Source organism: Barbus barbus, assembly GCF_936440315.1.
Source record: "Barbus barbus genome assembly, chromosome: 37".
In the NCBI taxonomy this organism is placed as follows: Eukaryota; Metazoa; Chordata; class Actinopteri; order Cypriniformes; family Cyprinidae; genus Barbus; species Barbus barbus.
Window position 1 is genome coordinate 21,358,087 of NC_136715.1, and position 18,049 is coordinate 21,376,135.

An 18,049-nucleotide genomic window follows, 5' to 3' on the forward strand; every position below is an offset into this window, starting at 1 on the left:
AATATTGATGTGCGCATGCGCAGTAAGCCCCGGTAGGAAAATCTGACGGGTAGGATAAAATGTCCGGACACCGGATCCCTGGCGTGCAGCGTTTGCGGTAAAAAAAAAAATCCTATATTTAAAAAAACTTGTTGATATTACTTTCGAGTCCATGAGTGGTATGAGAGGAGCACAGCTTTCACTCTCAACCAAACTAACATTACTAGCCAATCAGATTGTTTTGCTCTTAACGAGATTAACACGAGACGCACATAATAGTATTCAGTAGCACAGCCGCAGCCCTGATGAATGGAGATGCATGACACGTTAAAAAAGCTGCGAGGCGCAATGATCAAAGATGTCCATATAGTGCATATTTACCACTGAGTGTAAAAAACAGGGATTTGTTATAATACATAATGTACTTAAATTGGTTATGTTAACATTATAGGCATATTACATTATGTATTTTAACAGTGTTGTTCAATAAAACCATGCAGTTACTTGGTTTTGATGTTTTATTTGAGTCAGTTATTATTGCCTCATCGTTAGTTTTTTATATAAATAGTAAATAGTCACTCTAAAGCCTGTTTGTGTTACTAAAAATATCAGATTACTCAATTGTCAAAATAATCAATAGATTACTTGATTACCAAAATAATCATTAGTTACAGCCCTAGATTAGTTAAAATATTTCAAATTACAACTGCATTGTTTTACTTTGTAATTAAAAGACAAATATTTTGTTATTGAAAATTTCTTAAAAATAGTATTAAAATAGTGTCTCATTCTAGTGAACCAAGTATCTGAATTTTGTTTCAAGTGTTTTGTCACACCCATAGTGTCGATAAGCGGTGATATAGCTCATAATTTCCCAAGTGTATGAAATAGCTTTCATTCTTCAACCATATATTCATGAGAAAAAAAAATAAGTTTGAATAAGGACAGCAATATCTGTGCCATAGTATTCTTTCAAATGTTTAAGTTGCAACAACCAACCCTCCGGAAAAAAGCTCACTCCCGGAAAAAATATTTTTTTGCTTTAACCCCTGTATGTATGTGTATGTATATATATATATATATATATAAAATGTGTATGTATATGTCAGTCCTTGTCTTGTGTTTCCCCTCCTCCCGTGCCCATATTTGGCCTTCCTGTTCCTGTCCTCGTTTGTCTTCATTAGTTTAATTAGTCCCTAGCCCTGTGTTTTGATTAGTCCACACCTGTTCCTTATTTTCCTGTGTTTATAAGCCCTGTGTTTCCTAGCCCCTGTGTCCGGTCTATCGTCAGAATCGTGATAGATGTTCGTCTCTCCCCATGCTCCCTGTCTGTCTGCTGGATTCCAATAAAGAACCCTATTTGGAACTTCCACGTCTCTGCACCTCCTTGTATCCCGAGAGGGAACGTGACAGAAGACCGGAACGACAACAACACTATGGCTGAAGACAGGCTTTGGTGTCTGCGGCAGGATGGTCGGGAGTTGGTAGAGTATGTTGAGGAGTTCCTTGAGCTTTCCAACGAGGTGAGCTGGATTGACGCCTCACTCGGTGTGTGTTTTCGGTTTGGGTTGGACAAGGATGTCATCAGCTGCGATATCCCCACGTCCAGTTTTTCTCTTATCGGGCTGATAAATTATGTCCTCAATGTACATGGCATTGATTTCGAAGTCGAAGAATGTCAAACTGATCTTCGTCCAACCCAACCCGAGAACAACCCGGCCTCACCAGCTCACCGCTCGCCAGGACCCTCCACATGCCCTGCCAAATGTTCCGGCCACCCAACTCTTCCCAGCACTGCTGCTGTCCTCAGCCCAGAGCACCCGCGCAACCCGGCGCTTCAAGAGCGCCCTCCTGAGTTCCCGCTGGTTCCGTCCAGCCCTCCTGGGTTCCCGCTGGTTCCGTCCAGCCCTCCTGAGTTCCCGCTGGTTCCGTCCAGCCCTCCTGAGTTCCCGCTGGTTCCGTCCAGCCCTCCTGAGTTCCCGCTGGTTCCGTCCAGCCCTCCTGAGTTCCCGCTGGTTCCGTCCAGCCCTCCTGAGTTCCCGCTGGCTCCGTCCAGCCCTCCTGAGTTCCCGCTGGCTCCGTCCAGCCCTCCTGAGTTCCCGCTGGTTCCGTCCAGCCCTCCTGAGTTCCCGCTGGTTCCGTCCAGCCCTCCTGAGTTCCCGCTGGTTCCGTCCAGCCCTCCTGAGTTCCCGCTGGTTCCGTCCAGCCCTCCTGAGTTCCCGCTGGTTCCGTCCAGCCCTCCTGAGTTCCCGCTGGTTCCGTCCAGCCCTCCTGAGTTCCCGCTGGTTCCGTCCAGCCCTCCTGAGTTCCCGCTGGTTCCGTCCAGCCCTCCTGAGTTCCCGCTGGTTCCGTCCAGCCCTCCTGAGTTCCCGCTGGTTCCGTCCAGCCCTCCTGAGTTCCCGCTGGTTCCGTCCAGCCCTCCTGAGTTCCCGCTGGTTCCGTCCAGCCCTCCTGAGTTCCCGCTGGTTCCGTCCAGCCCTCCTGAGTTCCCGCTGGTTCCGTCCAGCCCTCCTGAGTTCCCGCTGGTTCCGTCCAGCCCTCCTGAGTTCCCGCTGGTTCCGTCCAGCCCTCCTGAGTTCCCGCTGGTTCCGTCCAGCCCTCCTGAGTTCCCGCTGGTTCCGTCCAGCCCTCCTGAGTTCCCGCTGGTTCCGTCCAGCCCTCCTGAGTTCCCGCTGGTTCCGTCCAGCCCTCCTGAGTTCCCGCTGGTTCCGTCCAGCCCTGCGCTTCCCGAGCGCCCCCAAGTGTCCGCGCTTCCCGAGCGCCCCCAAGTGTCCGCGCTTCCCGAGCGCCCCCAAGTGTCCGCGCTTCCCGAGCGCCCCCAAGTGTCCGCGCTTCCCGAGCGCCCCCAAGTGTCCGCGCTTCCCGAGCGCCCCCAAGTGCCGGCTCCTCGCACGTGCCCTCCCGTGCCGGCTCCTCGCACGTGCCCTCCCGTGCCGGCTCCACGCACGTGCCCTCCTGCGTTTCCGCTGGTTCCATCCAGCCCCGCGCTGCAAGAGCGCCCGACAGAGTCCGCGCTGCAAGAGCGCCCGACAGAGTCCGCGCTGCAAGAGCGCCCGACAGAGTCCGCGCTGCAAGAGCGCCCGACAGAGTCCGCGCTGCAAGAGCGCCCGACAGAGTCCGCGCTGCAAGAGCGCCCGACAGAGTCCGCGCTGCAAGAGCGCCCGACAGAGTCCGCGCTGCAAGAGCGCCCGACAGAGTCCGCGCTGCAAGAGCGCCCGACAGAGTCCGCGCTGCAAGAGCGCCCGACAGAGTCCGCGCTGCAAGAGCGCCCGACAGAGTCCGCGCTGCAAGAGCGCCCGACAGAGTCCGCTCCTCTGTGGCTCCCAGGGGGGAGCTTCCCCAAGAAAATTTTGGGGGGGGGTAAGAGGGTCACAGCCTGTGTGGCCGGGCCAAGGGCCAAGGCCACACGACCCGAAAAAAATAGGCCGTGGCTTCCCGAGTCTCCAGATCCGCCCTGGCCTCCCGAGTCTCCTGACCCGCCCTGGCCTCCCGAGTCTCCTGACCCGCCCTGGCCTCCCGAGTCTCCTGACCCGCCCTGGCCTCCCGAGTCTCCTGACCCGCCATGGCCTCCCGAGTCTCCTGACCCGCCATGGCCCCTGGAACGGGCACCGCCCTGGAGGCCTCCAGAGCGCCCACCCCCCTCCCCATTGGATGGTGTTAGGCGTGAGGACACGCCTTCCGGAGAGGGGCGTAATGTCAGTCCTTGTCTTGTGTTTCCCCTCCTCCCGTGCCCATATTTGGCCTTCCTGTTCCTGTCCTCGTTTGTCTTCATTAGTTTAATTAGTCCCTAGCCCTGTGTTTTGATTAGTCCACACCTGTTCCTTATTTTCCTGTGTTTATAAGCCCTGTGTTTCCTAGCCCCTGTGTCCGGTCTATCGTCAGAATCGTGATAGATGTTCGTCTCTCCCCATGCTCCCTGTCTGTCTGCTGGATTCCAATAAAGAACCCTATTTGGAACTTCCACGTCTCTGCACCTCCTTGTATCCCGAGAGGGAACGTGACAGTATACTGTGTTTATTTATTATGCATATATAAATACAGACACATGCATGTATATACTTAAGAAAAACATGTTATGTTTATATATTATATATATTTACATATAATATAAAATATAATAGGTATATTTTAAAATATAACAGTATATATTTACATGTATATGCATTTATATATTTATATTATATTATGTAAACAAAAACTTTTATTTTGGATGCAATTAATCACGATTAATCGTTTGACAGCACTAATATATATATATAAATATTTTGATAGAAGTCTCTTGTGCTCACCATGGCTGCATTTATTTGACCAAAAATACAGTAAATACAATAATATTGTGAAATACTATTCCAATTTAAAATAAGTTAAAATGACTATTTAATATATTTATGTAATTTATTCCTGTGATGCAAAGCTAAATTTTCAGCCATTAATCCAGGGTCATATGATATCATATAATAAATAAAAATAAAAGCCATACAATAAATAAATAGAAAATAAGTAGATAGAGAACGCTACTGTTAGAGGGTCATTTTTTTAAAGAAATAATTATTATATATTATCATTGTGAAACTTTTACTAACTATTCTTCAAAGATTCTTTCTGAAGAACAGAATTTATTTGAAATAGAATATTTTTATTTACTGTCTTTTGAGTGGTGGTTTGTTACACGGTATTTACTCATTTTACATTTTAGAAAAGTATTAATAATGTTAGAAAAATGTGTATTATCTACTAACAAGTCTGTCCTTTGATTTTGGAACTGATAACACTAGAAATCTTAAAATGGCCAAATATTGTCGTTGTGTGTCACTTCAGCTCGCAGAAAAGATGTACGGCTCACAAAAGAGCAGGAGAGCCGCCTGCCCTCTCACTGGCTGAAGAGTAAGGGAGCTCACAAGACCATGGCTGACGCTCTGTGGCGACTACGGGACCTAATGCTACGAGACACACTAAACATTCAACAGACGTATAACATCCAAAACCTCTGAAGCATTCCTCCTCATTCTCACCCGACAAGATGAGCTGTTCCTAGTGTTTTAATGTTGTGATCAGATAACGTTCTGTTTAGGGTTTTGTAATGCTAATTATTGTCCGTTGGCTTTGTTAGTGTTGATGTTTCTTGATAGCACTTTCAACTGGCTGATTTTGTATGTTGGCTATTCAATGTTCTTAGACCAATTTAAACATTTTCATAAAATGTTGAACTTTAAAGTGTTGATCTTAATGTTTGTGAAGTTAGGATTGTTATGAGAGAATGGCCGTTTTTGAGTCTTGGTTCAGAAAATGGTATACAACAAAAAGTTAATACACCTATTTTTCATATCATCCCAGTTGTATTAGCTAAAAACATTTTGGACATCATCTGTCTATTGTTTCAATAAACTAACAGTGACAGGACATAATTGTTTTTGTATGTCTTGAAAACGTATGTGTTATTTTATATAAAAATCTAAAAAAAAAAAAAAAAAAGTATATGAAAATTAATCTGCATGGTTAATCCTTTTGATCTTTCATTTAAAAAATTCACAAAAATTGAACCTTTCATTGGATAATAAGAATTTAAAATGGGTGAAATATCATTATGACTCCCATATTTTTAAATAAAAGATCAAAAGGATTAACAATGCAGATTAATTTTCACAGCCTTCTTTAATCATATTTACCAAGGGTGCCAATAATTCTGACCATGACTGTATATATATATACACACACACACACACACACACACACACACACACACACACACTACTTGTCAACTGTTTGGAATAATGCTTTTTTTGTGCTTACCAAGGCTGCATTTAAGTTGGGGGGTGGTGGGCTCATTTATTTGAAATCGAAATCTTTAAGAATGTTTTTGCTATGACTGTTCATCGGTTTTCTTGAATATAAGCATACATTTTTACCCCCCATTTCCTTCAGCATCAGTCTTGGGAAGGTTACTTTGGAAATATAATATTACATAATATTAAAAATATTAATGTAATATTAAAACTATTTCAATTACTTTATTATAGTAATGTAGCTTATTACATTTGATTACTTTTATAAATGTCGGATGTTTTCAACTGTTAATCATTTCGAAACATTAGCTCACAGTAGTATTCAACACTGATGACTGACAGACTCTCAAAATCCTTCTTCACTTGAAACTAAGATTATAATCATTTAATTTTAAAGCACAGCCACTACAAAATCAAACTTTAGCACCTCTTTTTACTTTAAGATGATTCTGAGGTTAAATACAGATTTAAAATCATAACAAACCGCTTATTTAGCAATGATACTGGGGGGGGGGGGGGGATATTAATTAAAATTAATTTTATGTTAATTTTAAAACATAAATACATAAACCCAAATTGCATGCAATTTGGGAAAGAAATCAGTCATATTTGTATGTGTTTGAAAATGTTCAGATTTGTAATCGTTAACATTTTCTATAATAACTGTAATTTAATTATGTATTTATTTTGTAATTACATTATGTAATTCCGTTACATGTAAGCTTTTGAGTAAGAAAAATATCAGTGCACTTGCTACTTTTTTAGCACTTGCTCTTAGCAATGCATATTTTCTTTTTTTTTGTTTGAAAAGTTTTTTTTTCTTTTAAAGTTTTTTTTTTTCTTTTCTTTTTTTTTTATTTGAAAGGTTTTTTTTCTTTTTTTGAAAGGTTTTTTTTTTTTCTTTGAAAGTTTTTTTTTTTTTTTCTTGGTGGTTCGTTGTCCGCCATGTTGGTGACGTCACTCAGGAGGGAATGAATGAAGCGTCATCCTTCAGGAGCAGCTTCTGCAGCGCGAGGCCTCACTGCACGCGCAGACACAAATTACATTTATTCACCTCCAAATCCTAACATATAAGCAGCAGAGCATGTGGCGCACCGGAGCGGTGAGTTTTGCGCTAGTCGCGTGTTTATTCCGCGCGTCGCTGTGCGCGGAGGGGCTGGTGAATGAAGACGTGAAGCGCACGCTGGACCTGAGCTCTCATCTCGCGAAGATCACGGCGGAGATCCAGCTCGCGAATCACGGAACCTCGCGACTCAACGCCTTCACGCTCGCGCTGGAGTCTGAGCTCGCGCCGCACCTGGCCTTCATCGGCGCATCTGTGAGTAAATGCATCTGTAAAGAGCCAGGAGTAGGTGATGCGGGAGCCTCTTTGATAGATATCACTTAAGAATCATTGACTGTTTTAAATTGTGCTTTAACATTTCCTTTGCACGATTTATTCATTCTGAGAAATTATTTTTTGAACTATTTTTGCATTGAGACGATACGTAGTGCAAGTTTCCATACACTGGAGCCTGAGCTAGCTACATAATCTTGCTCAATTTGTACGTGTGCACTTGTTTTGGCAAAATAAAACCTAATTGGCGTAGTTAAGTTGCAATGCTCGTTCAAATAAGTACTGTAAATGAGTTCTGATATGATGCGCTTGGCGTTATTGGGGTGTTTTATGCAGCAGTTAGCATTAGCAGTGTATGTCCAGCGCACTTCCGCTTTGCTCTGTCAGTGCCAGCGTGACACGTAAGCTCTGGATGCAGCTCACTTCCGTGCTGTATCAATACTCAAATATTACACAAAAACACGCAGCCAGGGTCATTTGGGTTTCTTGCTTTTAATAAAAACGTTGGTTTCTCGTGTTTAAAAGTGTACTTGATCAGCTGTGTGTTTGATAAGCACTGAATCCAGTCATAAGGGTACATTTTTCAAAATTTAGATTTCTACATCATCTGAAAGCTGAATAAATAATCTTTCCATTGATGCATGGTTTGTTAGGACCGGACAATATTTGGCTGAGATGCAACTATTTGAAAATCTGGCATCTGAGGGTGCAAACAAATCCAAATATTGAGAAAATCGCCTTTTAAAGTTGTCCAAATGAAGTTCTTGAATATTACTAATCATTTTGATATATTTTCAGTAGGATATTTACAACATGTGTTCATGGAACATGATCTTTACTAAATGTCCTAATGAATTTTGGCATAAAAGAAAAATCTATAATTTTGACCCATACAGTGTATTTTTGGCTATTGCTACAAATATACCCCAGAGACTTAAGACTGGTTTTGTGGTCCAGGGTCACAAATGGCCTGTATTTAATAATTTTGGGGTTTTCTTTCTTTAGACTGCATATTGTGAAATTGTTCTGGCTATAAGACAAGTTTCTATCTTTACCAGGTAAAGGGGGAGGAAGAAGAGGATGAAAGCCTGGAGCTGAAAGAGACCGCTGTCCATGGACAAAGGTAAACACTGGGGGCAACTATTAGTATTAGACTTCAGTGTGCTGCTGGTGGTGGTGGTATTTGAATTAGGGCTGTACGATAATGGTTAAACTGATAATCACATTTATTTTGTTTAAAAATTATAAATCGCAATTAGCAAGCATGATTGTTCATTTTACAGTTGGTCTCATTTCATCAGAATTATTGCACTTTCACAAGCACAAAAAAAAAAGAGTATTTGGCATATACAGTGCCCTCCAAAAGTATTGGAACAGTAAAGACAAATTGCTCTGTTGGCTGTGGAGTCAAGACATTTACAAATATGATTAAAAGATGAATATGAGACAAAACTACAGAATGTCACATTTTATTATTGGGTGATTCAACACATAGATGTTTTAGCAGCTAAGAAGTTCAGCACTTTTAGAGTTCATCCCTCTATCTGATGTGAGCATAAGTATTGGAGCAGTTGCCTCACAGGTCTTTCTAAGTGATCAGCTGTGTCCTGTTGCATTAATTCTTCAGATATTAAAAGCAGGGAATGTGTCGTATCAGTTATATCCATTACTTCTGTATTCTGAATCTTGCATTCGATGATGACACACAAACCAGGATGAAGATGAAGGAGCTGACTTTGAGAGAAAAGCAAACAATTTGGATGCTAAAAGAAAAGAGGAAGTCAATTAGAGCTCTAGCAAAAACAAAGGGCATGGAGAAATCAAGAGTTTGGAAACCACCAGCAACCAACAACGACCTGATCGGCTGAGAAAACAACAGTAGTTGATGACAGACAAATCATAAAAGCTGTGAAAATGTACCCTAAAAGATGTGTCTGTAAAATCACCAACAACTTCCAGAAAGCTGAGGTGATGCTCTGACAATCTACTGTCCTCAGGAGACTTTGACACAGAATTACAGATGCTACACAACAAGATGCAAACCTCTGACCAGCACCAAAAATAGAAAGGCAAGATTAGTTTGCAAAAAAGCACAAAGGTGAGCCAGAAGAGTTTTGGAACTGTGTTTATGGACCGATGAGACAAAGATTAACCTTTAACTAAGTGATGGGAAAGCAAAAATGTGGAGAAAAAAAGGGAATTGCAATGATCCCAAGCATACAGCCTCATCTGTAAAGCATGGTGGAGGTGGTGTCATGGCATGGGCATGCATGGCTGCCTCTGGAACAGGCCCTCTCAACTTTACTGATGACTTAATGTATGATGACAGTAGCAGAATGAATTTGGAAGGATACAAAACCATCTTGCCTACCAATATTCAAGAAAATGCCTGCAGATTCATTGGGAAGTGCTTCATATTGCATCAGGACAATGACCCAAAACACCCTGCTAGTTCAGTCAAGGAATTTATAAGAGCAAAGAAATGGAGAGTCTTAGATTGCCCAAGTCAATCTCCAGATTTAAATCTGATTGAACATGAACTTCACCATCTGAAGAGGAGAGTAAAGGCAGAAACTCCCCAAAACAAGCAACAATTGGAATTGGCTGCATTAAAGGCTGGGAAAAGTATTTCAAAGATGAGACCAAGAGTCTGGTGATGTCTATGGGTCACAGACTCACTGCTGTAATTGTGCGCAAGGGATCTGCAACTAAATAATAGCTTTTAATCTTTTATATCTGCCTTATGTTCAACTGTCCCAATACTTATGCTCACATCAATGAGTGGGATGAACTCTAAAAGTGCTGTTCTGTTTATTTGGTAAAACATGTATGTGTTGAAACGGCTAATAATAAAATGTGACATTCTGCTGTTTTGTCTCATATTCATCTTTTAATCATATTTGCAAATATCTTGACTCCACAGCCAACAGAGCAATTTTGTCTTTACTGTTCCAATACTTATGGAGGGAACTGTATATCAACACGCTTTCTATTAGTGGGCAATCAGTATATATCGCCAAGGCCATTAATTCATTTATTTATTTAAATGAGCAGCATCAGCCAATAATTTTTCTGTTCTGCTGGTAAGTGTTTGTGAACACTTATAGTGGATAAAGTTTCTTATTATTCTTTTTTCATATTTTTTTTTTCTCCTTTAAAAATGCCATAACGTTTACAGACTCAAGAAGTTGCTAAAGTATACGCCTGTTTATAATTTTTTTTCAAATTCATTTTCAAATTAATTATTTTGAGTTTTAGTATGTCAGTAAATATTATGTTAAATATACATTTTATTGCAGCAATTTTTATGCTTTTGTATATTACGATTTTTTTACGTATATTACGATGTTTAAAATAAATAGAATAATATCATACATATATGACCATCAGTCGACCACTGCTATCTACGTTATGAAAACTGGTCAAACTAGAGAAAAGAAGCATCTCTCAAAATCTAAAATAGAGAAATTCCTAATATCAATTCTAACAATGTCAATGGTTTTATTTTTTTATGAAGAAAAAAAATAAAAGGACCACTATTGCAAACAATATAGTTGAGATTCATGTTTGGATTTCTTGTCATTTGCTCACTGGTTTAGTTGCAGCAAATAGCACTTGAAGTGGCTTCTACATAGAACACAAACTGCTGTATTACACTTTCATTTGAGAAGAATATTGAAATGTTGGCTAAACTCCAACGTACTTGTTTGTCAATGTTGTCGACTTTATTTTATTGATTTTTAAAAAAAAAAAATTCCATCAGTTTATAGAAGGCAAGTGCACATGGTTGCCAGGTTGAGAAGATTAAGTAAAACATTGTGCATAAAATGTATCCTTTTAAGAGAGAAGCTCTGATTGGGGGGAATCTTTGTGATCGTGATCACAAAAAGTGATTAATCGTGCAGCCCTAATTTGAATCCAATTTTAAAATGCATATAGATGTGGTTTGTAAGCATCAGATTTAGTGTTGTTTTGTGGTTTAGACTACAAGACATGCTTATCTTTGTGTATATAACATGTTTCCTTTTCTTGGAGGTGTGTGTGTGTGTGTATTATTTACAGCTCAAACTTTTTTGTTTTCCCCTCCTGCAGTGGTAGATTCTTCGAGGCACAGTTACCGTCGTCTCTTGCTCCGGGTGCTAAACTGCGGGTGAAGGTTGAGACTGTGTTCAGTCACGTGCTGAAGCCCTTCCCCTCCCACATCACCCAGGCTGAGAGACAGCTGGTGGTCTTCCAGGGGAACCACTACCTGTACTCCCCGTACCCCACCCGCTCCCAGACCACCCGCGTTCGCCTGGCCTCCAAAACTGTGGAGAGCTATACCAAGCTGGGCAACCCCACCAAGAGCGATGAGACCGTTGAGTATGGACCGTTTAAAGATGTTCCTCCCTTCAGCCAGGTGACTGACCACAATAATCATTGTGTTGTACTGTAATATACGTCAAACTCTGTGGTTACGTGATAATATTGTCATTACCTGGTGAATTTAGTTTTGCATGCAAAGAGTTTGGGGTCAGTCAGATTTTTCTCTTCTGCTCACCAAGGCTCATTTATTTGATTAAAAAAATACAGTAATATTGTGAAATATTAAAGTTTAAAACTACTGTGTGTGTCTATATGAAGAGTTTATTTGCCAAAACGTTATTTTTTTTACATTTTCAAAAATCATATTTTTTGTTATGTTTTTATTGTGTTTGTTAGCTGTATTTTTTGTATCATTACTTCAGTCTTTAGTGTCATATTCTAATATGCTGAGTTTCTGCTCAAGAAACATTTCTTGTCAATGTTGAAAATAGTTGTGCTGCTTAATATTTTGTGGAAAGCATAATTTTATTTTTTTAAATAGAATTTTTGGAACGTTAAAAACATTTGTCACTTTTAACCAATTTAATGTATCCTTTATAAATAAGTGTTAATTTTCGAAAGCAGGATAAAAAAAAATCTTACTGACCCCATATTTTTAAATGGTAGTGTATAACGTTTTGAGATCTGCTGGTTTGTAGGATGCCATGAAGATCCACTATGAGAACAACACACCTTTCCTCACCATCAGCAGCATCACTCGCACTATCGAGGTCTCTCACTGGGGCAACATCGCCGTGGAGGAAACCATCGACCTGAGACACACCGGTGCTTACCTGAAGGGGCCTTTTTCCCGCTATGACTACCAGAGACAGTCTGATAGCGGCATTTCATCAGTCAAATCTTTCAAGGTGTCTTAACTCTCTCTCTTCTCATTGTATTTGTTTTTTGAACTCATTATTATTTAACAATGATAGCTGGTCCAACATACTGGCTCAGCTAAAGGTGGCATCCCAATAGCCAACTCTTAAAAAGCAAGTTAATATTATATGAAGCTTAAATTAAGCTTTAAACCGGCTTAAGTAGAGGAAACGTTTGGTTTTCTTCAACTTGCTTCTTGCAGACCATCCTCCCAGCCTCTGCTCAGGACGTGTATTACCGTGATGAGATCGGGAACATCTCCACATCTCACCTCCAAGTTCTGGATGATTCCGTCGAGGTTGAAATCCGTCCCCGTTTCCCGCTGTTCGGTGGCTGGAAAACACACTACATCGTTGGTTATAATCTTCCCAGCTATGAATATCTCTACAATCTGGGTGGGTGTCTGGTATCAAGTTGACAGATTTAAATATTTTCTATTAATTTAAACTCAATGTCACATCCTTTTGTACTTTAGGGGATCAGTATGCTCTGAAAATGCGTCTAGTCGATCATGTCTATGATGACCAGGTTATTGACCAACTAACTGTGAAACTGATCCTTCCTGAAGGAGCCAGGTGAGCATCTGATATGCATTAGCAAACCTCACAATCAAAATCATCATTAGGTTTGATTTGGTGACTTATCACTACTCTGTTCTCCCCAGAAATATCCAGGTGGACACTCCCTACCCCATCGCCCGCAGTCAGGACGAGCTGCATTACACTTACCTGGACACCTTTGGCAGACCTGTGCTGGTGGCCACCAAGAACAATCTGGTGGAGCAGCACATTCAGGATGTTGTGGTAAGCGAAGACTTGCAACAGGGTCATTTTAAAAAGTGTTAAAGGTCTTGGAGGGAAACTAACCTCTGTAAAGCATTGTCTTCCTCAATCCTGTCCTGTCCTTGTACTCTTTTTATAGCAGTGCAGAGAAAATATCGACTGAACATTTTAGGTTTTTTATTGTAGTCTAGGTCTGTATAGAGCAGTGTTAATTTCGTTGACGAAGAGGACGACGAAAAATATTCGTCGACGAACCTTTTTTCTGTGACTAAAACGAGACGTTGACGAGCTAAAACTAATATCTGATGATAAAAACTATGGCGAAATTTATGCGCGTCTTCGTTAACAAGACGAGACGGGACTAAAATGTTATTTGAGGACTACCGGACATTCAAAATACATCCTATAGGCTAAGTTAACTGTCTTGTCTTTCAAAATGTGCTCTCCGTCATTGGATAAGGGGCGTTTGCATATCTAGTCTCAGTATGGCAGCCGCGGTGGACAGATAGGCTACCAAAACGCGAACTAGCGATCTGAAACAATGGTCTTAGCACCCGAAGGGTTAGGGAGTGGGTGACCAGACGTCCCGTTTTTCCCGGGAGTCACAATTCATTGTCGATTAACTTAAAGTCAGTGAAGGTGTGATAGGCGGAAACGCGCTGATAGAAGTGCTCTCTCTCGCGCACGCTCCACTTCTTCAGTTCTCATACAGCGCGCGATCAGTTCTCAGTGCTCAAATACACACACAGCAGTCCACATGTCTATCATGTAGAGCATCTCACGGAAATACAGTCCGTTATGGTTTAAATGAGCTTAAACAGGTGGGTGAAAACTGAATGTATGTCAGTAGGCTATTACATACCTTCCGTCTTCCTAATTATCTGTCATAAATGTTAACCAACAAAAGATGTTAAATAAATGTATACTTGTTAAGTAAACCTACTTTATCTGAAAAATTAGTTTAATTTATATTTCTACCAAAAAATTTAAATTTATTCCAGTTTTCCCAAATTCAATCCTTGATTCAAATTTCTCATAACTAAGCTTAATTGTTTTGGTCTAAAGAGAGAAGTATTGATGACTATTTTTGTTTGAATACTACATATAAAATAGCTACCAAAATAAATGTTGGCAACTGCAGTTTGACTAAAAGTTGACAAAAATGCAATGACTTTTCGTCGACTAAAACTAGACTAAAACTATGAAAGACTCAAATGACTAAAATGTGACTAAGACTATTAAGCATTTTCGTCTCAAGATAAAGACTAAGACTAAATCAAAAATGCCTGCCAAAATTAACACTGGTATAGAGAACTTAATTTCTAAAATAGTAGAAATCATTAACTTAAATAGTAGAAACTACTAAAAGTACAATTCGTAAATGCTTTATTAAACTGGAAATTAAATGATACAAATCCTATTTAACTGCATTTTTAAATATAAACTAAATGGTTTTAATAAAAATAAAAAAAAATTATATATATTTTTTTTATTTATTAATTTTTTTTTTTTCTTATCAACTAACATTTTGAAAAGACGAACATTTTCATGAATTCAAAAGGCTACGTCAGAACGGTTTTACGAACGATTTACACAAATTCGTTCTGCTCATGTTTCATGATTGAAGTCATTGTTTTTTTTTTATCATTATTAATGCCAGTTCTACTCTGCTTCTACAGTACATGTGCATTTGCTGAGCAGCTTCAGATTTTTCCAATGGAATTGAAGTGCATATAAAGTTGATACAAAGTGCCAAAAATGCTTTCAGCAAAAGTGTGATTGGTCAAAAAGTGAGCCAGTTGAGTAACCCCAAAAGTGAGTATTAACTGTGTTTCTCATTAGGTTCACTACACCTTCAATAAGATCCTGATGCTGCAGGAGCCTTTGTTAGTGGTGGGAGCGTTCTACATCCTCTTTTTCACTGTCATCATCTACGTGCGCCTCGACTTCTCCATCACCAAGGTGTGTCTGGAGGACACGGTATTGTTGAAGTGACGGAAGGTGTCACATTGTTATCTAAGCTGTTGTTTCCTAATTTCCTCCGTTAGGATCCAGCAGCAGAGGTGCGCATGAAGGTGGCCTCCATCACCGAGCAGGTCTTGACTCTGGTGAACAAGCGCCTCGGTCTGTACCGCCACATGGATGAAGTTGTGAACCGCTACAAGCAGACCCGTGACACCGGAGCACTGAACAGCGGCCGCAAGACCCTGGAGGCCGACCACCGCACCCTCTCCAATGACATCAATGCATTACAAGTCCGTCTCAAAGCAGAGGGCTCCGATCTGGCCGAAAAAGTAGAGTCAAACGCTTCTAAAGCCCACCATATTTCAAAATTCTTAAAGGGATAGTTCACTTAAAAATGAAATTACTGCCGTTAATTACTCACCCTCATGTCGTTCCAAGACCTTCGTTCATCTTGGGAAAGCACAAATTAAGATATTTTTGATGAAATCAAAAAGAGCTTTTCTGATGCAACTACCACGTTCAATTCCCAGAAAGGTAGATATGCATTCTTCAAATTTTTTAATTTTTCTAATTAAGTTTGAACCACAGCGTGGTAATTCCCTTGCTGTCTGTGGAGGGACGGAAAGCTCTCGGAGTTCATCAAAAACGTCTTAATTTGTGTTCCATGAGGTTGAGTAATTAATGACCGAATTTTCTTTTTTGGGTGAACTGTCCCTTTAAGCTGGACTTTTCTATATGTTTTCTGTTTCTCTGTCTGCAGGTTGGCGAGATACAGAAGTTGGACAACCAGCTGAAAGATCTGGTGTCCCGATCCTGTCAGGAGGCTGAACGCCTGGTGGCTGGAAAGGTGAAGAAGGACACCTACATCGATTCGGATAAAACCCTGTCAGGCAAGAGGCAAGAGCTGGTCAGCCGCATCGACAGCCTTCTGGATGCCTTGTAAATCAAACATCAGATGTCCAGTCTTCAGCCGGGCCATGAAACAGCCACTGCCCTCAGAAAGCGTCACCCACACTCAGACTGGACTGAGAGATCGATAGTGTACGCTCACAAACGATATGCATCATTCTGTGAACATCATGCTTGTGCCTTCATAGGACTTGAAAGTGATTTTTGCAGGGTGTGCATGTTGTTTTGTGTTGCTGAATGTGTGTGATTTGGAAAAGGGTTTTGTGTGTGTACTCGGATGCAGAATCTTTTTTTTTTTTTTTTTTTTAAGTTTCAGGTTTCTGAATGTCAAATGCACTCTTCATTCTCACAATCCAGCAGACTGGTTCATTTTTATGTTCATTTGCAGTTTTGGAATCGGGTTTGAATTGAAATTAGCTCAATAACCCTCACCTTAAAAAACACCTTTGCACTTATCGTTTCCCAAAAAATGAAAGAATATTAAAATGATCTGCCCTTCCTAAAACACAATTATGGAACAGCAGATGCTGAAATGGGTGCCACTGATATGCTCATGTTTGTGAATTTTCCATTGGGGTTTTATTTCTCACATTTTTGTATGATTTAAATTTTTTATAAATGATGCATTTCGTTTCTACAGTGAATGACATTGATTTTTGTACACCAAGGGTAAATGTGACCGATTTTGCTGGTAAATCATTTTCACTGAATAAATAAGGTGTGTGAAACTAGGCCTATGATGTTATTCTTTGTAACTGTCTGTTTACAAATTATTTTATTTTTTACTTTAAAATGTTTAAGCCATAAGATACCTATGGAAGCCCATTTCCGCCACGGAATAATAATAAAAATAAAAAAAAAGGTTATTTTATCTCACAATTCTATCTTTTTTTCACAGAATTGTGAGATATAAACTCAAGTCCAGTTTTGAGGGGGGGGGGGGGGAGACTATGTTCTCAGAATTGCAAGTTTATATCTCAGAATTAGGACTTGTTAACTCGCAATTGCGAGTTTATATCACGCAATTATGAGCAATAAAAAGTTCATAGTTCCCATAAATATATATATATATATATATTCCCCCCATAATAACTATATATCTAAAATGTCTTGTTCTTAAGGTAAAACTACAAGCATCAATAATTGTTTTGGATGTAAGATTTCTTTTTGGGGTGTATGTTTTACAATAGGCACAATATTTTAATTACTGGTTTTAAATGTTGCTGCTACATTGTCAGAGGATCTTCCTCTATAGGTACACACATACTAAACTATATAATTACTGTATAGCAAAAGCCTGACAATAACAAATTGGGTCTGTTTAAAATTTGCATATGCCCTAAACGTAATTCAGTCACACAGCATAAAGTCAAAACATTCTTGCTTTTTGGTGTATATTTATAGTTCATATGGTGTGGTCTGCTGGTAAATCAACAAAAACAGCAATGCAACCTGTATGAGCCGCCTATTATTGAGTTTGCATGTTATGACCACAGGAGGGCACTGTTATTCTGTATACACTGAGAACATACTCAAATCTAAACCATGGGCTATGTAGTTGTTAATATTTTAACCTTTCTTTTGGAATAATAAGGGATAAAAAAAGACATCTGTTAGTAGCAATACATTGGGTTTGATCACTGCAGTGAGATTAAAAATAATAATATAAAAACAGAATCAGCAGTTCTCCTTCATTACTAATGTAATCTGCATAGTATGGTCAACTTTACTAGAGGTGCTTCTGTGCAGGACTTGTACATCATGTCCAGTATCCAATTCTCAACCAAACCCACAAAGCTGGCAGAGGCCAACCTGAGGTCATCACTGGTCAGCGCAGGGCCATTTCCTGTGGCGAAATAACAAGAGCCATTCTCGTCTCCATGATATCGCAGACATATTGTATATTCTGTACAATAATCATTCTGAAAATACACATTGGAGGGAAACCAAGACAATGTCTGTTAGCACTGATGCTTAGAGAGGCCGGACCCTTACAATGGCACGCACTCTGTGTTTGTGGTCAGTCTTTCACACCGGAGGGTGGGAAACCCTGCGAAACGCTCATTCTCACA

General features: G+C 40.4%; 2 protein-coding genes across 5 annotated transcripts in view; both read left to right on the plus strand.

The window, feature by feature from the left end:
* The window catches only part of LOC306856537 (protein polybromo-1-like), a 28,559-nt gene extending 23,157 nt beyond the window's left edge, over positions 1-5,402 (plus strand). For 2 of the 4 annotated variants that reach the window (XM_079395882.1, XM_079395883.1), the window contains one exon: positions 4,798-5,402. In XM_079395882.1, coding sequence (XP_079252008.1) covers positions 4,798-4,970 — 173 coding nt within the window. In that variant the 3' untranslated portion in view covers positions 4,971-5,402. The remainder of the gene's footprint in view (positions 1-4,797) is intronic. The other 2 variants (XM_079395884.1, XM_079395885.1) reach the window with 1 other exon arrangement.
* A 1,302-nt stretch (positions 5,403-6,704) lies between these two features.
* LOC306857269 (dolichyl-diphosphooligosaccharide--protein glycosyltransferase subunit 1-like) lies at positions 6,705-16,709 on the plus strand. Its single transcript, XM_079397122.1, has 10 exons — positions 6,705-7,080; positions 8,157-8,221; positions 11,191-11,497; positions 12,102-12,311; positions 12,524-12,716; positions 12,797-12,896; positions 12,986-13,124; positions 14,946-15,065; positions 15,152-15,397; positions 15,829-16,709. Exons 1-10 carry the CDS (start codon positions 6,847-6,849, stop codon positions 16,009-16,011), a joined length of 1,797 nt encoding a protein of 598 aa, XP_079253248.1. The 5' UTR covers positions 6,705-6,846; the 3' UTR covers positions 16,012-16,709.
* The last annotated feature ends 1,340 nt before the right edge of the window (positions 16,710-18,049 follow it).